At 35.0% G+C, this 23,748-nt stretch overlaps 1 protein-coding gene across 3 annotated transcripts; it reads right to left on the bottom strand.

Annotated features, from left to right (window-relative positions):
- Positions 1 to 200: 200 nt before the first annotated feature.
- LOC116351081 (acetyl-CoA carboxylase) lies at positions 201 to 21,850 on the bottom strand. Of its 3 annotated transcripts, XM_031783134.1 has the most exons (14): positions 21,608 to 21,850; positions 20,643 to 20,762; positions 18,343 to 18,764; positions 7,695 to 7,812; positions 6,411 to 7,605; positions 5,343 to 6,333; positions 2,880 to 5,259; positions 2,627 to 2,797; positions 2,357 to 2,553; positions 2,056 to 2,287; positions 1,887 to 1,974; positions 1,588 to 1,828; positions 966 to 1,506; positions 201 to 871 (listed from the first exon to the last, which is right to left on the bottom strand). In XM_031783134.1, exons 2-14 carry the CDS (start codon positions 20,706 to 20,708, stop codon positions 269 to 271), a joined length of 7,245 nt encoding a protein of 2,414 aa, XP_031638994.1. In that variant the 5' UTR covers positions 20,709 to 20,762; positions 21,608 to 21,850; the 3' UTR covers positions 201 to 268. The 3 variants fall into 3 exon arrangements, with proteins under 3 accessions (XP_031638994.1, XP_031639010.1, XP_031639002.1); XM_031783150.1 differs by lacking the exons at positions 18,343 to 18,764; positions 20,643 to 20,762; positions 21,608 to 21,850 and adding an exon at positions 10,200 to 10,418; XM_031783142.1 differs by lacking the exons at positions 18,343 to 18,764; positions 20,643 to 20,762; positions 21,608 to 21,850 and adding an exon at positions 8,363 to 8,954.
- Between the last annotated feature and the right edge of the window lie 1,898 nt (positions 21,851 to 23,748).

Below are 23,748 nucleotides of genomic sequence, written 5' to 3'. Positions count from 1 at the left end.
ATATATATCATATATATGAATAAATTTTCTTTTTTTTTTTTTTTCATTTATGTTTGTTTACATTTTCGTTCTCTCTAAATAGGTATAAATTATTAATTTTTTTTGTTCGTTAAACGGTTTTTTTGTCGTTTTTTGTTTTTGTGTTTTTTTCTATTCTCCCCCTGAAATTTAAATATAGATAGATTTTTTGTTTTAATTAATTCTTTTTTGTTAAATCTGTTTATTGTGCAAAAAAAAATTCATGCCTAAACGTCTAATGTTTTCTTGGTCATACTTGTTCGGATTCATTTGTTAGCTCTAGTTGTGCGAGCGTACGAACAACTTCACCACGTTGCGTTGACGATAATGTTTGACAGAGACCAATGCAAGTTTCAAGTGCAACATCAGGGCATTCTTCAAGCGATTTACGAATTTGTGATATGATTGCATCACGTTTAATTGCATTGATATTATTTTCGACGACCGAATCGGGTTTGGTTTGTTCGAGCAACCATCCAACAACATCTTTATTACATTCCCAAAGATGTGCTTCAGTTGCGCCTTTATCTTCGGCAAACCATCTGAACAACGTTTCCTTTGCTTGATCAACATTTGGATTATCATGTGCGGCAATGATCTTCTTCACCATTTGATGTTCAAGCAATAAACGATGCAAACGCCAATGCAACCAGCTACGCGATGTTCGCCATGGTACAATGTCATTGATACAACCCTTCTCCAGCATACGTTCGGGTGTGTCATGCAAATCAGCAAAGTGTACGGCAACCGTATGATAGACATGTGTCAACGCTTGCGTACGCTCTTTGATTTTTAGTTCCAATTGTGAAACCAATTCCTTGTCACTAGCATTTTGTTCGATTTGGTTTTTCAACTAAAAAGAAAATGCACAAAACGAAAAACGAAATTCATTTATTTAAATTGTGAAACAAATGGGTAAAAAAATGATCAATTAAATGAATACTCACATCCATCACCACGTGATCCAAACGATTGATGGTCTTAATCAAATCCTTTTCTTTGAATTTAACCTCAACGATACCTTCTGGTTCCAAGACTCCACCACGCGATTCCGGATCCGAGTATGTTTCCATATAGGTTGGATTAATTTGTGAATCAAGCACAGCCCATGCACCACCACGCAATTCTGAATTTGGTGGCAGATAAACGATAACTGGTTGTTTGTACTCACGCAAACCGTCAACAATGTACGCGCCGAATTTCACAATTTGTTCGTACATATCTTTCATACCGCCGGAGAAACCACGCCAATTGGCCAAAATGATTAATGGTAACTCTTCGTGACTGAAATCTTTAATTGCTTGTGCCGTTTTATATGATGAATCTGGATACCATACTTGACCGGCTTGTTGGAATGTTTTTGCTTCTGAATCGAGATTGGCCGGATCGGCTGGCATTGTCAATTCAACTGTACGCGTCTCCACAGCAATCACACCGACTGGAATACCACCAAGACGTGCACGACCGGTGACAACAGTTTGTGCCCATCTGCGGGAGCGACGAAAAAAATGAACACATTTTTAGAATCATTCAACATTCTATTTTGTTGTTGTTAAAAATCAAACTTACGGTTCCATAATTTCAGACCATGAGTTACGATCGAACAAACCGGATTCCCATTCACCAGGATTGGTTGGATTTGGTCGTCCAGCAATCATCCAGCGTGGATCGTATGGTGCTTTTGTTGGTACAAAAGCAACTGGTCGTTCAATTGGGTCATTTGGAATAACGATTGGCAATCCAACGCCAACCTTTGCCGGAATGTATGATAACCATGAGAGGATTGTATAAATACCATCCAAATCGACCGCTATCAATACAAGAAATGTTTATTAACGACTCTTTTGATTTAAAAATGTCAAATTTACCTTCAGTTTTGTGTGTCACACCATTTTGGTACATAATTTGCGTACCACCAAGTTGATTATTTGAAGCGTACACTTTTCGTCCCAATAACTATGATACAATGCAAAAACGTGCAAATTCATTTTCATTTCTTTGTTTTCTGTCATTTTCATGTCAATTCGATAGATTTACCTTATTTAAAGCTGCATATCCCGTTAAAATAATGTGAGAATTATCGATTTGAATCACACGTTGACCCAAACGCAATAGATATGATCCAATACCAATAGCACGACATGTTACCATTGAGATGGTAACAATTTCATTGTATGCTTGTGATGTTTCACCGGCAATCATACCAGCATATTTCAAATTTTCCACACCAAGTCCATCTTGTTTACCAATAATATCGGTAATTTTGTACCTGATTAATATAGAATTGATAACATTAACTTTTTGTTTGTCGTGGCAAACGGAATGGATGGTTTGTTACCTTTGTTCACCTTCGTCCTCGATCAAAATAGCATGCACTGAATTCAAGTTCGAAATTTTATGATAATCGTCTGTGGTCAAGTACAAATATTTGAATCCTTTGTCTGGTTCTTCTGGATCTTCCCATGCAACTCTGAACAGTGATTTCACTTCTTCGGCCAAACCGATACGTGCACCACTGTTACACGAAATGTAAATCTGTATACAACAATGGAATTTGATCAGATACATTTTTATTTCTGGTCATTTAATTGAATCCAAGCACACTTACTCTTGGCACTTTGAGTTCTCTTGCTAATATCGAAGCTTTGTTGAAAAGTAAATCTTCTTTTGGACCAAATGAACCAATCAGATATGTTAAATCATTTGCAATTAAAATCATTTCACGACCCTCTGGATATTCGGGCGTTGATAGGACTAGACGCCAAGCAACCATACCACACTGCAATTACAAAGAAAAAAAGAGCAATGATTATGAGCAATGGTCAAAGAGAAAAAACGAATAAAGTACAGCAACAACGTACGTCATTTTCACCGGGCAATCGTGGAATTTCTTCGAGTTTATCGTCAACTAAAACGAGCTCTTTACAGTCAAGTAGCACCTTTTCTGGCATTCGAATATCAACGGATGGACGAGCCTTTGCAAATTCTTTCCACAAACGTTCGGTCATTTGACGGAACATGTCTGGCATATCGTATGCATATGTTGTACCGTTCGATTGAGCTTGGAAGCGTTTTTGTTGCAAGAAATCTTTGGTTAAATATGGTGTTGAAATTGGCAAATTATGCAATGGTCCTTGTTTTGTGCCGTATGCCATGAATTTAATTTCGCCATTTTCTTTGTCGGTGACTTCAGTGTACATGGCAATGTCCAAGAAGTAACCGGAATCGTTTGAAATGCAAAGACGAATGGTTTGTGTTGGTGCTTGTGGTGATTGTCGAATGACCATTTTCAATTCGGCTTGTAGTACACGTAATTTCCATAGACGTGGTCCATAGCGCATGACCATTTTTGTAACTGATTCTTCAATTTTGGCTGGATCCATAATGACCGTTGGCACAAAGTTTAAGAAAATGTGATTGCAATCGGTGCGTTTCGATTGTGAATGTGAGAATGCAACTTCTAATTCGTCCATTGCTTCAAGCAAAACACGTTCGCCTTCGTTTTGCAAGTATTCGAATGATGCTTCCTTGGTGATTAAATCTTGATGGCGAATAATCGAACGAATAAAGAAACGGAAATCGGTAACTTCTTGTCCTTTGGCCACTTTGGCTTTGCCCAAATACAAATGCATTTTCTGGTTGGATGTTGGTAGAGCTTCTAAATCGTATGTACGCATGCGGTTCAATTCCAATTGGAAGGCACAGGCCGGTTCCAAATGACGATAAATGCGATCTTCTTCGTAATTGTTACGAGCACGGAATGTAAAGAATTTCGGGAATTGACGCTTTTTCAATGCAGCAAATGTAATACGACGCACACGACGATGGAATAATTCTTCGCGATGTTGTTCACAATAGGCTTGGAATTGATTTGCCATTTGAGCATCGTCCATGTCACCAGTATCACGAATGGCCACACTCAAAATGTGAATTGGTTCAGTTGGTGTGTTTTGTTCTTGTTCGTTTGCTGGCCGTGAAATTGGATCGGACAATGAAACATTGATCGATGTACTCAACCGTCCACTTCCATCATCGGCTGCTTCAACTGCATCCAATACTTTGCTATTTATAAATGCTGGCGATACGGAATCCTCAAGCAAGTCCAAAATTTCATCGGAATATTCTTGGAAATTTTCGAATGAATTGAACGCTGCCATGCATCCGGTACGCATAAATGAACCAGTGAAAATGGTCTCGGTTTCACTTTTTTCTGGCGAGAATTTCATGAAGCATCGATTTGGATGAGCCGTTGGCAACAAAAATTGGAAATAAACCAATGGCAGTTCGCCGGATAGTTTATGGTGTTGCAAACACGTCAATTCATATGAAATATACGATCGACGAATGTATACTTCAAGGGCAGCATTGCAGACAGCACGATTACTGTGATAGAAGAAATCGTGTAAAATATCGAAGATTGATGTCTCCGATAAAATTAATCGTTGCAAATTTTCCGGATGGAAATCATGACCGTACATATCAACGGCCGACAAGAATATCGATTCCATTTGATTGTGACGCAATTCATAGGCCGGTTGATGGGCAGCAATCAAAACTTGACGTGCACGCAATGCAACGCGTGAATGTTCGGCACGATTCAATGATGTCAATTCACTCAATGTGGCAGCCAATTCATCGGTCAATCCAGGCTCATTGTCCCACAAATGATCAATCAATAGGGTGACCAATAAGTTCTTTTTGCTCACTTGACTGTGTGAGAAAATGGTGCTGACCACAGCGGCCATATCATCCTTGTGCTTTTCACGGAGTGCAGCCACACATTTGTCATAGTGACCGTATTGGAATTGACTTTCAACTGCATAGTATTGACGCAACAATTCATGTACGGCAGCCTTCATTCGACCACGAATGCCATTACGATAACGTTGAACAAGTTGAACGATTCCCTGCGTTGTCAAGAAGAAAACGTCACGTTCGGAACGTTTTTGAAGTGTTGCAGCATGGCTATCGATAACGCTGGCGATTTGTTGCGATGGAAATTGTACCAAAACACTGGTAATATTGCGTTCATATAATGTCATCAATTTACGGATTTTCTTTTCAACGGACATCGGTATTCTGCCCGAAATTGATGCGATAACCTCTTGCAATTCAAGCAAAGGCAACGAACGATCACGCAAACTTTGCATGAACTTTTCAATAATCTCACGTAATCGTGGTGTATTGTATGGATCTGGTAAACAGAAACCGGCCAATCGATTTTCAAGGGCAGCTTTGTAGCTGGAGAGAAAGAGATGGATAGAGAAACAAAAGAAATATTTACTATCAATTACACAGAAAGAATAAACAAAAAGTTAACTTACCTATTGTGAATACGATTCAATTTCTCTGGAACAAGATGGTGTTCAGATGGTGGGAATGGATTTTTGTACAGTTGAGCTTTTGTGACTAATGATGGATCATCCAATTCAATGTGACCGATAAGACTGCCAGCATCCAAAACAGCACCACCACGTCTTACAAATGATACAGTACCGGACTCTTGAGCCGTCAATGTCATGACCATTTTCATGACTTCGATTTCAGCATACGCTTGACCCTTGTTCACATGGCCACCATCTTCAACAATTAAATTGATTAATTTACCAGCCGATGGACTTCGAAGTAACGATGGATCATTTTCTTTATCAAAGACAACAGTTTGATTTCCAATCACAATACGGTAACGATCGACCTCTTCTTTCATATAAGTTGTGTGACTAGCACCTTCCAGCGACAAAAGCATACACCCGTCGGACAAACGATGCACTTCAACTTCTTTGAACGAACCATTCATCACAAGGAAATAGGTGTTTGCACCACTTTTGGCAACTTGAACTTTATATTTTATGCTATTCGAAATCAGTTCGACATCCACCACATTGGTCAATGTATTGGCCGCTTGAATTTGACCTTTTTCCAATGAAGTTTGGAAGTGTGTAAACGATTCGGAGATTTGACGGTCGGCAATGTGCAAAGCACCGCAGATAACACCGAGCAAAACGTTCGGTTTATCGGCTTGAACACGTTGAGCAATTAAGGCATCCAACCAGGCAGTATCAATAGTATTCTCTAAGAAACTGTTTGTTTCTAGCAATGTAATCAAATATTCAACGGTTGTACGGAAATCACCACGAATTGATAGCTCTTTCAATGCAATGACCAAATTTTCACGGGCCTGATGACGAGTTTCACCCCATGAGAAACAATGACCGAATTGTGAATCGGCAAATTCATGCAAACCACCAGATGCGGCAACACTGAAATAACCCCATACATCTTTGCTTGAACGGAAATTCAATTCTTGCACAGTACCTGTGAATTTAAATGAACACAAACAAAAATGATTAACATTTAATAAGCAATTGCTTTTTTTTTACACAAAATCTTACCTGAACTTGGTTTGAAACCTTCATCGGGATTTTCAGATGTGATACGTGCAGCAATAACGTGACCCCATGGTCTTGGTTTGTTTCTTGGTGTATCAAAATCAATAATGGATGAATCCCATGGTGATTCACCATACAATAAACGAATATCTTTCAAACGGAACAATGGTACACCCATTCCGATTTGCAATTGACAAGCAGGCAAATTGACATCGGCGACCATTTCCGTACATGGATGTTCGACTTGTAACCTTGGATTCAATTCCAAGAAATAGTAATTGCCATCGTTGGCATACAAATATTCAACGGTACCGGCGCTCACATAGCCAACCATTTTGGCCAAACGAACGGCAGCTCGTTCCATTTCCTCGAACACCTCCGGATGAGCTATAATGGCCGGTGCTTCTTCAATAATTTTCTGATGACGACGTTGAATGGAACAATCACGGCCAAACAAACTGATTGCATTGCCATACATATCAGCCAATAATTGAACTTCTAAATGGCGTGCTCCGCTGGCCAATTTCATGACGAAAATGGGCGAGCCCGGAATTTCAGCTTGTACTTGGCGGAACAATGAGGCAAAATCTTCTGATTTATCAACACGACGAATACCTTTACCACCACCACCTTCGGATGCTTTGATCATAACCGGAAATCCAATTTTTTGTGCAGCCGCCAAACCTTCTTCGGCCGTTGATACACAACCACGATTAAATAGTTCCGATGAGATTTTAATCTTTTTATTGTTGTATTGTGCTTTCAAACTCGATCCAGACCATGAAAGTGTTGGCACCTCGGCCGTTTGTGCAACAATCGATGATGCAACTTTATCACCAAGAGCCCACATAGCACGCTCTGGTGGTCCCAAAAATACGATCGATTCTTTACGCAATAATTCGGGTAATTTTGGATTTTCGGATGCATGACCCCATCCAGCCCATACGGCTTGTACTTGTGTTCGCACCGCAATATCAACAATCAATTCAACATTGGCGTAGTTGTTATTATTTGAACCACCTGGTACAGGTACATAGTGATCGGCCATTTTGATATATTCAGCGTTTGCTTTAAGATCTTCGGGTGTAACCATGACAACAAAACGTACGGCACGCTCATTTTGAAACATTTCATACGACCAACGTCGTATTGAGCGCATACATTTAACGGCAGCAATTCCATTGTTAGCGATCAAAACCTATGAAATAAGTCAAGTTTAGCATATATTTTTTTCGATTAAATTCAATAATGCGTTGATAGTGACGGTGAAATTAAAACGGTACACACCTTGTTTATTGCCCGAGTACCGTCGAATCTCTTGACAAACTCTTCAACAGATGAAAGTACGAAGTCACGTTCATGATTACGATCGAGTCCAAGCCCAGCACCTCTGGACATACTAGGTCTGAATACATTGAAAGAAAAATGAGAGAAGATAATTTTTAATTAAAGCAATTTCATTTCGATTTATGACGCTTTGGTTATTTTCGCTTCTTTCTTCATATACAATATTTGAACAATGATTACTCAGATTCAAAATTCGAAATTAGTCACACATTTATCATGTCATAAAAATTCAAAAGAAAAAACTGTGTTTTATTCCCAAGCGAAACAACTACAGTAAAAACACTGAGCAAACTGATATTATAAAAAGTGTTAAATAGCAATTATCATAAGTGAAATGATTTCCAAAAATAATACGATTTTAACATTAAAAGATAAGGTCAATCATTTCAAAATGTATATAAGCGTATGATTTTTGTGAATCATTTGCACCGCCTGTGTGCATCGTGATGAAACATATTTGACAAAAACAAGACAAAAAAGAAACAAATTGTACTATAATCAACCGGAAGCCCCAAAATAGATTGGTTGTACTCTAAAAAAACGGAAAGAAATGTGTTGCGAACAAGAAAAATAAAATGAAGAACAAACTCAAAAAATAAATTATTTACTTCAACCCTTGATTTAATTCAACCGTTGTCTTTGGTACGGTTAAATGATTTTCGGATGTAGTTTGTGTTGATGCTGACGATGTTGGTGGTGGTGTGGTTGTTGTTGTTATAGTTGTGGTTGTTGTTGATTCTGTATTCATATTGGAATTGTTGGCATTTCTGTCTACGGTTATATTAGGAATATTATCAACACTGGAATCCCATACATCGTCCTGACCACTTTCGGCCAATACAAAACGTTTGCTAGCACGACGTTTGAGCATATCGATTACGAACGCCAATAAACACCCTAGAACCATACACTGTCGAGAATAGTTGTGTTCGTGTTTTTGTATTGGTTTTACTATCGTGTATTTTGAATATTTGGTTTATTTTCTAAATTTAATAAATTTTTATATGCCGACTTGTCTCATTCAAGATTCATTCAATTTTCAGTTCAACTTTTTCAGTAAACTGACGTTATTGAATTAAATGGCCGCACACTCCCGTCTACGAACACACGGATTCGAAAAGCGAAATTGTGCAAAAGAAGAAGATTCAATCAATTCAACGCTTCTCTAGACTCTCTGTGTGAATATACCAGTTGGAAATAAAAGTTCAATATTTCACGTGCAAATATCTGTTATTCGGGACGAGACAAAAATGGTCGGATATTTAATTTGGAAACAAAAAACAAAAATTGGATGATGATTTTATTAATAAAGTCATCGTTATCGGACATTTCAGGTGATCAAAACACGCCGTAAAACTCATAAACACGTTAGACAAAAACGAATTTATATGCGCAATTCATTTAAGAAAGATGTACGTTCAACTCAAAAAATGCGATTCCAGTTTTCTTTTTCTCCTGCTCTTCTCATTTTCTCTGAATTAATTACAACACACATGGATTTTAATTTCTACGCAAAAGAATCAGTGTGCGTGTGTGGTATAAAAAATTTTGTGGGGCCATCGGCCAATAGCCAAATTCAATTTCAATGTCAAACGAGATTAAATTGTGTGACAAACATCAATTCACTCATTTACTGTAGCATTCCATCGAATTCAGTCTGTTTCGATTTTTTTTATTGGCCTTAACGAATACTTCTAATAACCACATACTGAATGGTAAATTTCATCAGGTTTTCTGGAAATTTTCGAATTAATCCCTTAACAGAGGAAACCATTTGATGATTACCTTCATTTTTAACAACTTCAAAGTACAATGACGTACTTTTTTCGTTTTGTTTAATATTTTGCTCATTTCCACGCATAAAATTAATTACACATATAACGTATTTTTTTTTTCTTTTCTTTTTTGAAAACCGCAAATTTTCGTCATTCAAATCGTTAACAATTATGTTGTTTATACAATATAATACATACAATAAAGCCATATTTTTCTTAAATATCAAACCGGTTTAAAAGTCTAAAGTCATTCGTAAACAACGCATTTGTTTACTTTTAAATTAATGCATTCACATACACAAACACACATGATATGCGACAAAAGAAGACAATTGAATAAAAAATACAAACAGTTTAATTGAAATTGAAAGGTTTTGTTTTGTTGTTGTTTTCTAGACAAAACAATGTACTTCCACGTATTAGATACGCACAATAAGATCCATACGCACACAATATGCGTGTCAATAAATGCGAATATCATTGGATAAACTGCCATAACATATAGAGATATTAAAAGTTAAAAGTCAAAAGTTATCCCATGCAATTCTAAAGGTATTCTCAATAATAAAATAAAAAGACAAATAAAAAACAAAACAAAAAAGAGGACTCAAATAAAAAGGCATTAATGGCATGCAACTACGTTGAATAAACACGAAAAATAAAATCTCACCTCATATTTGCCGCATTGAAATTATTTCTTATAAGCAAATTGTAAATTTTGATTGATCGTAAGCGATCGAAATGGTTTTTCGACTGAATCTCTCTTAATTTTGAATTGGAAAAATGTCGTTATTTTTCGTGCTATTAAATGTGTTTGATCGTCAAAATGGTCATGTTTCTATCGAATTTTGCCATAAAATTGATTGTTTCGTTCAGATTTCTAGATAAACTGCGAGAAAATTGTAAAAATATAAACAACAGATGGTACTTAAAGCATAGCGACAAAAACAAAACAAGAATAATAATAAAAATAATGTACTTAAGTGGTAATTAATAAATTGTTGGTCCCAAACATAATTTAATGAATATGAAAATTGAGGTGGAAAAACGCTATGTCGTATTGATCAAATGGCAAAATCGAAAAAGGTTAATAAAACAATCGTTTTGAATTCGGTGCAAAATATCACCTTGAAATCTATGTTTCAACACTGTTTTTCGGAATGAAAATCGTTTCAATGTACACAATACACACTCACACACAAACTCGATGACCATCGTCAACTCTGTGAAATTTGCTGACCCATTCACTTTTAATTGCAATTACAACACCTCAACTCATACTCATGCACGCTTCATTTTTATACATGTCGGTCATTTTTCCATTTCATTGGGAAATAAAATGTGAGTTGGATTTCTTTTCTGTATTTCGGTGATCACTTTGAATTTACTTTGAAGAAATGTTGTGAATCACTTTCTTGTTATGTTATTTTTGTTAATTATGCATGCTTACATTGAAATTTATCTTGGCTGATTAAAATACAAATTTCGAAAAAAAATTGAGAGTTATGTTGCGGTTTAATCGTGAAGAGCACAGCGCGCTCGTTCACGTCCAATTTCAATTTAGCGTTAAAACAAAAATGTGAAACACTGACCACTTGGTAAATACGCAACCGAAAACGAATGAATACGAATGAACGGTTGCTCAGAACTTTTAATCCATTATTCAATTTGGCGGTTTGTGTAATATTCTCTCAAAACATTGGCTGCCATATTTAATATGCTTATTATTTTACAGTATCAGTAAGTTGGGTGATAAGGATTAATGAGGAAACGCATGCACATGTAAATGCTCTCCTACTCTAATACGTTCATTATTATTAACTAATTTAAAAGTTGATTTCCTCGTTTTCCAAACAGTGTCCTCAAGAGAGAAAATTGATAGAACATTCATCAAACTAATAAATTAAATCCGAATCTAATTGTTGCTAATGTAATAAATGTCATAATTAAAGAAATAAATTGCATTCGGCTGGTCGTCGTTTACAGTACATATTTAAATCGTCACGATATCAATAGTTTTGGGCATCGATGAAATCTTATAGAAAATGTAATCGAATGCGTGTGTGAAAGAAATTGCATAAAATGATCGTGGATGGCCTAAAAATGAATTTGTTTCGGAGCATAAGCGATCCATTTCATAGGGATGGTAATTTTTATTTCATCGAAATCATTGGTGCTATTTTATCTTTCATGAAAATAAGCAAGTACAACCACTTCGTTTTGCTGATTATCGTTTGATTACGCGCCACCATATACATTTATGGCTGTGTAATGAATATATATACTAAAAGGTATCGTGTATCGCCTCATGCCGCATGTAAATATCGTATGATGGTGTCTCGGCACAATGTCTGACAAACGTCATATGGCGGCTATCCAATGTGGATAAAGCACATCGACAATGTATATACGGCGATCGGACACGATATCGTATGATTTCTCTGCTCTCTCACTTGCTCATTCGCTCACACTGTACACAAACCGCTCGCTTACAATTCATCTTTGATTATCACGCATACATTTAAAAAGAACTAAAATACTCACACTCATACACACTCGTCACTCTTCGAAACGTCACATTTTTGACTGAAGTCAGACCACTTTTTTCTCTCTCTTGTGTATTGTGTATCTCTCTTTCTATCATATCAACCCAAACAAATCGAACGCGATGATCGTGTGTATCATCACGTTTATCGAATTCAACAAATTTCAATGGCATTTTATTGAATGAAACATCAATTATTTTCGTTGAAATATGCTAAATTTTCGATTTGTAAAATTCGTTCTCATGGAACGTAGAAAGAGAAATGGCAAGGGTGATGAGAAAAGAGGAAACAACAATGGAATTCAAACAAACAACAATTCTCAATATTTTTCTCTTCGCACATTCTCTCTCTCTATGCCTAAATGCTATAGCGTCTCCGTATTCAACTCAATTTCCTCGTCACTGTTTTTTTTCTCTTGTTTTGCAATCCTATTGGAATCAATCATTGAAATGGATTCGATTTTGAGACCAAAATTGCATATTCATAATTATCAAATGAAAATTAAGTGAATCTTGGAACCACTTTCTTTTCTTTATTCCGGTTGGTCTCCATCTCACTATTTTCATGATTACATTAATTATGTCAATTGGGGCAAGTGAAGACCATTGAAGAAGAAAAAAATAAACAAAAACCACTGTATCGTTGTGAAATTAAACAAAAAAAAGGAAGAAGAAGAAATTCTTCGCTTAGTAATTAGCGCAAACACAACCGAAAATTAAGAAAATATATTATAATTTGTTTGTTGTTATTTTGTTCGGTGTGTAGAGTATTTATGATTAATCGAAGGAAGGTGAAGACAAATGACATTTACTTGTGATCCATCAATGAAACGGCACGCTTGCTTCTCAGTCACCAAATCGAATATCAAGCACATTTACCCGCGCGAACCGATGAATGTGAACAACAAAATAAAAAGGTCGAACGAACGGTTGACGAATGAACGAAAAAAAAAATTTCACAAAAACAATTTTTATTATATGTTATATACAGCAGCAGGTTGTGGCTTTCTCGCCAATTTTAGGTTAAATACGGCCTATCTCGCCTTCGAATCGATTTTTTAAAATCTTTTTTTTTATGTTCGGCAGAGGCTTTTCGCTTTTTTTGGCTTGATTTATTCGTATTCTGATAAACAATTGCAAATGTTTTTTTGCTGGCCTCCTGATTTGGGTTTTATATTAACTATATCTTTGTGTATTAAACTATTTCATGCACACACTTGCTGGTTGGCGCGCTGTTTCTATTTCGCCGAAATCTATTAAATCGAATAATTTACACAATTCACGCAATTGCACAAAATTATATATTTACGATACGTGTTTATTCCAACAACAATCACAAAAGGGTTTTCAAGAAGTTCTCTTTAATTTTTCATTATATTTACATTGAACTCATATTTTATCATTTCTATTGAGTTTTTTGCTCTCTTTGTATTTACTTTTGAAATTTGTGTGTGCTTTTGTCGTCTTGTTCTTCTGCCTATACTATATATATATTTTTTCTCATCTTTAATTCGGACACACTGAATTGTATTTCACTTTTGCCAAATGTAAACGATGACGTTGTTCGATTTCTCGACTTCTTTTGTCAAATGGGGGGAACCAATTTGGTTTCCGTTTATTTTATTATTATTTTTTTATTTTATTTTTTTCAATTTCCCATCTTCTTTTTACTTATGTTTTACCTCGAATAATAATCAACGAACAATATTTGTGTATGTCGGGAATCGGGAACAATAACGACGTCAATGACGAATTGTAAAACAAATTTTGTGTAAATAATATATGTATGAAAATATTTTTGTTTGAAAACGAAAAAAGAAGTCAATCAAAATCGGACAAAATTATGATGACAATAAATATAAAAGACCACAAATTCAATGCAAAACACTTGGTTAAATTTTGTGATTACGTTGTGCGGTCATCGTTCACATGTGGTTCTTTACTCACTATATATTCATTAACTACTCTGGATGATGAAAGCAACAAGGAAAAAATTGAAAACCGTCAAGAAACGAAGTGAGAGAGCGAGAGAGAGAGAGAGTGAGAGAGCGCGCGCGACCAAGAGAGAATTAAAGTAAAAGACACCAGCATACATAGTGTGACTTTCTACCGTTTCATTTACTCTCTTCGCGCTCGCTGAGTACCCATGTCTTGTCATCCGTCTCTCTGTGCGTTCAAATACTCTCGCATTCACTCGTTCGCTCTCTTTATTTCTCTTTGTGTGTATGATATTGTGTTTACATACAGACGGCAGCGCATGCTTATATGTATAATTATAATAGTATGAGTGTATATGTGATATATTCATCGGTACACGCGGATGAGTGAGAATTCTCTTGTTTCATTTCTTCTGTGGCCGTTGGACATTCCAATGCATTTCGTTGTTGTTGTTTTTCTTTTTTTTGCTCTCTATGTGTGCATTTGCCGCTACATATTTCAAATATAACGTTATCATCGTGTACTACGTTGAACATCAAACTCTCTTTCTAATATTGGCTACTGAGCAAGAAGTGAACACACATTTTTGCCATACGAAACATACACACGTTGCAATGCAATGAGTCATTTTCTAATTGACGTTTCGACAATTGATTTAGAAATAGAAAAATCTATGTGACGATTATATTACTTACATTTCACACATCCAAATAATATACTATAAATAATAACCATACAAAAAATGAGAGCTTAATATCTTTGGTGTTGGGTGAATGCATTACAGATGTATATGAAATTAAATATTGTTACGATTCTATGAGATTAGATTAGATTATTTGAATAAGTGAATCACGATGTGAATGAACTAAATCACATTTCATGCAATCAGTTTGAATCAACAACAAGGATAATTTTCTTTGCAAATTGTAGACCAACGTCAAAATTGCGATAAAATTGGATGGTTTTCACAGGTCGAATATTGGATTCAATGTAATCGATCTAATTTCTATTGTTTTTTTTTAGTTATCAAGAAATAATTTCAATATCGGAAAATCTGGTTAGAAACGTTTTTACAACACATCCAATGATTTGTACTTGACATTTCCACGTCAATTGTGCGTGTCTACTTAAGGTTATTTAGGCAAATGTTTGATTGACGTTTATAACGGCCACCGCCGCGTCATTATGCTGTATTAAATTTTGGACAATCTATTAACATACAAATTATTCACTTCCTAATACGTCCATTTTAATGTTTTGTATTTTCTATTTGTTGCAAATCATTCATCGTGCGAATGCGTAGAAATGAGAGAATACGGTTATTTAACGATCAGTTGTCAATGACAACGTGACACCATGCAATACAACCGGTTTTGATTTGATCATTTGAAATAATCAGCATTGCTCGGCTAGCACATTGTACATAAAACAGTTTTTTTTCTTCTGTTAACAATGCTGAATTGTTGTGTGTTGATAGATGATCTCTCATGAAGTGATCTTTTGTTCGCTGTTTTTTTTTTCTTATCTTTCACAATCGGAAATGCATGAATTGAAATTGAACAACTTTCATAAAACTTTTAATTTCAACCACATGTGTTGACTACAAAAAATATTACATTTTGTATTTTGAAAACTAATTTTGTGAATCCGAAAAGTTCTTCGGATTTTTTTTAAAAATCAGATCGCATATACTGATTGTATGTATTTCACCTTTGACAAGGTCTGATAGGTCTATGAGCAAACACGTTCATCAAGTGTGATTAGCCACGTTTGACATTATAAAAAGAACACAACAAGTTTACATTAATTGAATACGGAATGGACAATGCATCGATCAATGTAGAGGGATGACACAAGAATTTTCCAATAGTAAAATGATAAGAATTTAATTTCTGATTCAAAAAGATATAATTTCAAAAATTTCCACAAATTCAATGCGACCCAATGATTTTCACGATTTCGATCACATATTAGAGGTTTCATCGAAACCAATTAGAATTAATCATACATACGGATTGAATCGTAATTTTGGTGTAAAACAAAACAAGCGACTTCAACTTAACAAAAATAAAACGTATGGAATGATATACGTTTTGAATTACTTAGAGTCTGTATGTGTGTGAGTTGCGTGTGCATAAAATGTGTCGATTTTTCATGAAAATAATTTTGCAGTCTGAGGCAAGCAGTATGAGTGCGAGAGGCAAGCAGTATGAGGAAAAATGCGAACTTTTGAATATATTATGATTGATTCCATCGAAAGTTAGGCATGTGCTTCGTATAACAAACAAAATCAAGGTAACATTGACACACAAACACAGTAAATCAGACAATATACCGATACAAAATTGGGCACCAAGGAATAACACACGAAGAAGTGAAACACTATAAAATATGTGAAAAATGTTGTTCATTTTGCCCATTTTATGGTGTGTTTTTTTCTTTCCTTTCAAAATTTGAAACGATATTGGTCGTTAGTCGAATGTGCGTGTGCGTTTTTGTTCGAAACATTTTGAATGATATCGATGAAGTTGGGTTGGCAAAATTTTGTATGCGCTTCACTGCTTTCATATTATGACGAAAGCATGAACAAATGAATTCATTAGTGCAATAGAATTGTGCTTTTGGACGGGGCAAGACAAAAAAAAAACACATTTAAAAAAAAAAATGTTGGATTACAAGTGACTTTGCATATTGGTCATGCAAACAAACATGAATGAAACTTGTTGAAAAGAGTCAACATTCTCGTATCAAAATGAAACGTCGCACACACAATGATCATGTGCATCATTAAGAGTACATTAGTATGTCTGGCATGGAATCGGTCAGATAACTATGTCGGCATTGTAAATTATTGTGTTTTTCTTTTTAATGTTATTTATGTGGCGAGATTTGTTTATATCGTATTTTATGTGACGGTGGCAATCATGTGTCAGTTAGTTTTTTTCTGTAGAAGAGATCACTTTCGATTTTGTTTTGTATTAAACGCAAATTCGAATGATGCTTCGTCATTTTTCTTCTATTTTTGTTGTGATGAAACAAATGACCAGAAAAAACATAAACAACTATTCGATTTTTGGATATATTTTTTTTCTTATTTAAAACAACACTGAAATGGCGAGCAAAAGTAATAATAAATGTTCGATACTTGTTTCTCTTTGATCGTTCATAGATGGATTCTAGCGTGTTTATGAGTTTGCGTCATTTGATTACTAGCAAACATCGAGATATTATGGAAAAACGAACAATTCAACACTTGATAAATTTTAAAATGTTTCTGCTTCCTCGAAACTGTTTTTTTTTTCTCTGCTGATGGTGGATAAATGTTTTTTTTTCTCTTTTATTTTAGCGATCAACGGGATATAAACGGTGGTGAACTACACTTTTCTGTTTTTCGCGATCAAATTTTGAATTTCTTTATTTTGATAAAAATTCACAGCCTTTCGACGTTGTTTTTTTCATATTTTTTTAAAATATTTTTTAGTACTCTTAAAACGGTTACGATAAAACAAATGGTTAAAAACGAAAAAAAACTCAAAATTCACGTGTACGTCACAACAGTATGGATACACGATAACTACTGAAACCGATTGTGGGAGCTAACGATACTGTGAGTGGTGTAGCACATCATCCAAGTGCACAATAAATACGGTTGCTCGATCGCGCGCACTCATTCACAGCCCCAGAGCGATGATATTAAGACAAAACGAGAAAGAGAGTGAGAATAATTTAACTAAAAGAGAGTGAATGTCACACATATACACAGAGATACACAATCAAGCACAGATCACATTTACTACAAGTAAAATTCACTGCGCATTTAAGCATAAGTGTGAAAATAAATAAATGAAAGGTGAGCTATCACACAGGTGAATTAAATGCCCAAAATTGTTTACTCAATCTTTGTCTGTATGTGTGTGTCTGTGGGTGTGTGAGTGTATGTTTTTGTGATGAAAATGTGCTTTGCCAATCGGTATCAGTGGCGCAGGTTTTGATCGCGATCGTCAAGTGTTTTAAGTGGAATCACCTTTTGTTTCTGTACATAAAGTAGCATGTATGTACAAACGTCGAGCACTTTTATCAAATGGAGTTAGTTTATGTAATAGAAAAATATCATTGCGTCAATCCAAATTAAATGACCGTCTCCATTAACTTTCATACGTTTACTTGGCTTTTTGCTGATTTGATTTTTTTCGTTCAGTGCTTGATTTTTTTTTTTTCAAATTGATTAAAATTTTCATTCAATTTTTCATGATTGACCTTTTAATTTCGAATTTCAAATATGTTTGTTCTTCAATAGAATTAGATTTGCAGTTTAAAAAAAAGCACTCACCTCAATCGTTTTCGTTTTTCACCGAGTTCCATCATATTCCAGTTGGCGGCTAGTTTGTTGGTTTCTTGTGGAAATTTATCTTTGGCTTCAGAGATACCTTCTTCCGAGATTGAAAATCGTCTATTATCGCCACCTCCGCCTCCATCCTCGTGCACATTTTCACCGTTATGCATGTCGGCCATTTCGTTCAATTGTTCCTTAGATATCAATTCAAAGTCACCTTCGTCCGAATCAGATTTTTCCACTGGGACTGTTCTTTCTTCAATTAATGTTTCGTTTTCGGCGTCCACTGTTGCTGATTTTTCGGCATACGAATTCTGTATCGATAAAAGTGTTTCCTTCTCAAGTGATGAATCCTCTTCGTCTTCACTCTTGCTACTCTTATCCGAATATGTTATTGGAATTTTTCGGCATAAATCACTCTGCAAAATAGACAAAATGACCAACAATAAATATATAAAATATATAATTTACGATTTTAATTGATCGAACATTTCATTTAAACAATAGAAAAAAAGGAAAGAATTTTAAAAGACATTAAAAATGCACACGTAATAAACTAATTTAAATCTAAATACACTTGAATACTTTATGCTATGTATCCCGTTCGTGAAGCTCTGTCATATACAAGCAGAGCGCGATAGATCCTTTCACGTTCACGGTCGTAAATGCATTGTACCAAATGTTCTGTGAACTTAATTTTCGATCCTTATGGACGTTAAATAATAATCAATATTATTGCGATAACACTCGCAAATCTTGTACAATATTTTTTTCTCTTCCTCTTCAATTTCTATCTCTCACTCTATCTGTATCTATCTGCTGCTCTGTTCAACGCTATTCCTGCGAAGTCAAGCATTCGTCCAATACACGAATAATAACCGCACCAACATATCTTCAATCAACAACAACACCACCAACAACAAAATTCGTACTGTGTATATGTGTGTGTTATCAGTAGAAAATGAAGTAGAAAATTGAGTTAGAAATATAAGAGAAACAGTGAGAGATTGATTTCATTTATTTGTCGAATGGAAAACAACTCATAGTAAATAATGATCGCAAAAAAGTAAAAATTTAGCGCACAGACGATACGCAATGCGCCACCATTACCAAATCACATGGAAAGCACACGAGATTTCGTCAAAGCGAATCATCATCACAACGAAAGATGTACAAAATTCGTATCGAATATAATACATGTATATATAGAACGATAGATACCAAAATGTTTTAAAAGCATCGTGTGTACGCATGGTGATTTATGTGCGCACATCGCTTTTGTTTACATGCAGCATATGTGACAAAAAGAGAGAAATAGAAAAGAAGCGACAGTCATGTCGGAAGGAGAGTGCGTGTATTGATTAAAATACGTGCACGCTTGATTATATAATTGAGATCAAATCACGGTATTTTAGTTTGTATATAAACATCGAGTGCGAACGATCAAGCCTATGTATATAAATATGAGCGTATATTAGTAAACATTGACATTGAGATGGTTTTGAAATCGTATGATGGAAAGCTCGATTGAAAAAAATGGCTAAAACTGATCGCTGATTGGTTCGCGTTATAATCATATTAAGCGGCAGTATTTTATAGAATTGACACATGCGATTGGTAAAGATGAAACCTCGCAATCGTTCTGCTATCAAGTGGAACTTAAAATGCATCCATATAAACCCGATGAACCATTTAAATTGTTTTACTGCATATTGTATCCGTTCATCTATTTTTTTTCCGATTGCAATTGAAAATCGCCGTTGATTGGAAAAAAACTGAGATGAGAAACTTGTTGTTCTGTTTATTGTTGATATTCACGTAAACAAATTTACGTTAGTTGAACACAACTTGTGAGATAACCGTGATTTGAACCTAAGCGAACACGAAAAACGATGAATATGCAGATTCAAGTGCGTTCAAGTCACCCAAGCAGATATCGACTTATCGCTTAATTTCGTAATAAATGCACCGAACATCTGTTTCATTTTTATTTGTGCTCCTTTCATATACAGATAGATCATTCAAGCAATGTCATTCGAAAAAAAACTCCATTTGCATCGACCGAACAACACTGTTCTACCTTTCCCCCTGGAGCACATGCATGATTGAATCTATTTGCAAATTGTCAGAATTAAGCGCTACGTCACTATTGCATTGTGTTCATACGTGTTCTAACAGTTCACTTGTCACAACTCTTCTTTCTATTTATGCACTACAATTTCGTTTTACTTCTACAGTTCTAATATAATAAATTCGTTCACTTAAGTTACTAAATGCTTTTGAAATGCTGAAAATACCAAAAAAACAATAAAGCGCTGAATAATACTGTGTATGCCCATAGTTAGTAATATAATCAAATGCATTGAATGGGATATATTGTGTGTATGTGTGTTAAGGAACGCGCACTCCTGATGGATCTAGATAGAATTGAAAAGAAAAACAGAAAAAAAAAACATTTTTTTTTACGATTACGATTGCTGTGGTTGTGATTGATTGTAGGCGCATTGATTTTGATTAAAGCGAAAGATTTTACACGATAAAAAAGTTACAAAAACACAGCCAATTCTATTGCCCTAAAAATTGAATTAAAAAAGTATGGCACGAAACACACAATGAAGAAATGGCCAAACCAACACCAAAAGCAATAAAAAAAATCGCGAACTGTTTTTTATTTAAAGTTTTTTAACCCGTGCACAATACAAGCAAAAAAACCAAATTAATGACAATAGAATAACAAAAGCCCAACTATATGGTTGTGGATGTGAACGTGAACCAGAGGTTATCCAGTTTTGAACAAAATACATATATGCACACACAGAGAGAGAGAGAGAGCGAGAGATACACGGTGTCAATTTTTGAAGCGCATTCAATTAAATTCACCGCGCATTTTAAGGAAAATAAATTTTATGCAAATTTCTTCGATTGAAAATTAGAATCGGGCATATTAAAATACACAACAAACACGTTCTCGTACCCTCGCTCTCTCTCCCTCTCATTAAAAGTTTCGCAAATCGTCAACAACAAAAACGACATTTTGCATTGTATGTGTTCCCTCATATCGGCCATTTGTACACATTTTTAAATTTATTCAATTTTAATATTTATTAAAATTTAATTTTAAATCAAATAAATTAAAATTTTACAAATTTGATAAAATAAATATCTTGAAATATACACATTTTGTTGAGAACAATGCGCGGAAAAATCTCTCAATGTGTAAATTTAAAATAGAATTTCAATAAAACAAATAAGAGTTACTCACTTCTTACTCCCCAGTGCCAGTTACATTCCAGATAAATTCACTTGGTCGGAGTTTGGAAATCCCAGAAAAATTGTTGTGTGTGTGTGTGTCAGATAAAATGATTGACTTCGTTATAAATCCAATTATTTTTTTTAAACCGTACTCTTGTTCTTTTGTCTTTCACTACACTGTATACTCGTACGCGCACTTTTCAACAAAGAGAAAACAAGAAATACGGCGTTAAATTTATTAAAAAAAAAAAAAATTAAACACAGAACAAACAAAAAACAACAACAAAAGGATTGCGTCTAATGTGCTGACATTCGAGCGATCAACTAATCCACACTCAATCCACCTCGATGAATTAAATTGAAATGATAGTGAACTTTTAAAATCGACAATAATTAAAAATTAAAATGTTTCCCCGTCCGGCGCGCTTCGGTGTCGATCGTTTGCTGGCCAAAGAAATTGAAAATTATAATGACACCAACAATGTCGAATTGTAGATGTTAAGTTAAAAAAAAAAGAAGAATAAGAAGGAAACGTACAAAGGCATAAGAAGGTTATGATAGGGTCACACAATGTATTCTAGTTACAGTTTTTGATTAGGCATTTTGTTTTTCGTATTTTCAAACACATACACACACACACACACATATGTGTGAAAACAACGACATAGAGAGAGAGAGAGAGAGAGAGAGAGAGAGAGAGAGAGAGAGAAAGAGAGAGAGAGAAATCACACATCGTGCAAAACAACTACACGCAGAGGCACGACCGTTGCGATTAAAAAAGGCAATTTAAAGGCAAAAACCGTACACAATTACAAAGAAAAAATCATTTCTATCGCGATAATAGAGAACTTGACAAGAATCCAATACACGCCGAAGAAAAAAATATCATCAATAAATGCATGCGTGATTCACATCGTATATACTTTTCTATTCGTTAATTCGTAATCGAATGAATTTTAACATTGATAACAAATAACACGCTAAAATCAGTTAATTGAATGAAACGACTGTATTAGAAGCAGAAAAAAGACAGCATTTGAAATAAAAGCACACTTCCGCGCATCAAAATTGTTATCGTTTATCAGTTCTATTATAAATACTCTATTTTACAAGCACAACGTGTTCAACATCGATTACTTTTCGGTCATAAAACCGACATACATCGCTCAATACACTCTCACACCCAATCGTTTGACTCTTTTCGACATTTTCATCGTCCTTCGATGTCATTCTCGGATTGTTTATTCTTCTTCTTCTTCTTCATCATTCCTCGATTTGTTTTTTTTTTATGTTGCTTGTCGTGCACTTGTGATCTTCGCGATGCTCTCGATAGTGAACTGACGTGAAATGTATACCTAAAGAAAGACATTTTAAGCGTTAACATCAACAGTCCATCTGTTTCTCTGTCGCATACCCAATTACAATTTTCGCGTTAATTGTTTTACGGATGATGAGATATTTTTTTGCTGCATACATATCTCAAATCAGAGTGGAGTTTCCTATGTGATCACTTTTTGTCTCTCGGTTCACATCGTTCTTCTTTTTTGGGCGCCCCATTTATATAAATTCAATTCATTTTGTGTGTTGCTATTTGCTTGCCAAGGTCTTTCCGTACTTTCAAACGTACTTTCACTTGAGCGATACCTCTCTCTTAGTTTTAATAGCTTGAGAACAGTAATCATCTATGCGCCATGAGTATATTTGTCAACAACGAAATCACGGAACAATCAGCTGACTGTGATAGATTATTTTTTTGTCACCGTCCCATCACAAACTGAATTGAACCTTTAATTTTACAACGACCACAGTTTTCGTTAGTGTCGACATTTTAGCTGACATTTTTTTTCTATTTTTTGAGTTTATATCCAATTGGAAAACTCTTACTTTTTTGATAAAACTGAATTTTACACCCAGACCACCAATACGTGATGTTTTGTTGAACGAATCCATGATGAGAACGAGATCATCGTACCATGCTAGAACGATAACTGATTTGGTTCTATCATGTATCGTTGATTTTCTTCGTATATAAATTGATTATAACGATATCATAAGATAAAATCATAGTGCATTTGTATTGTTATCATTTTTGTTCGGCTTTATTAAGTCATATGCACGCATTTTAAAATCGTTCTTTTTTGTTTGTGTTTG

This window comes from Contarinia nasturtii, unplaced genomic scaffold, assembly GCF_009176525.2.
Source record: "Contarinia nasturtii isolate CC-2019 unplaced genomic scaffold, AAFC_CNas_1.1 Cnas_scaffold_129, whole genome shotgun sequence".
In the NCBI taxonomy this organism is placed as follows: domain Eukaryota; kingdom Metazoa; phylum Arthropoda; class Insecta; order Diptera; family Cecidomyiidae; genus Contarinia; species Contarinia nasturtii.
The sequence above is the reverse complement of the archived record's forward strand: the minus strand, read 5'-3'. Positions and strand labels throughout refer to the sequence as shown.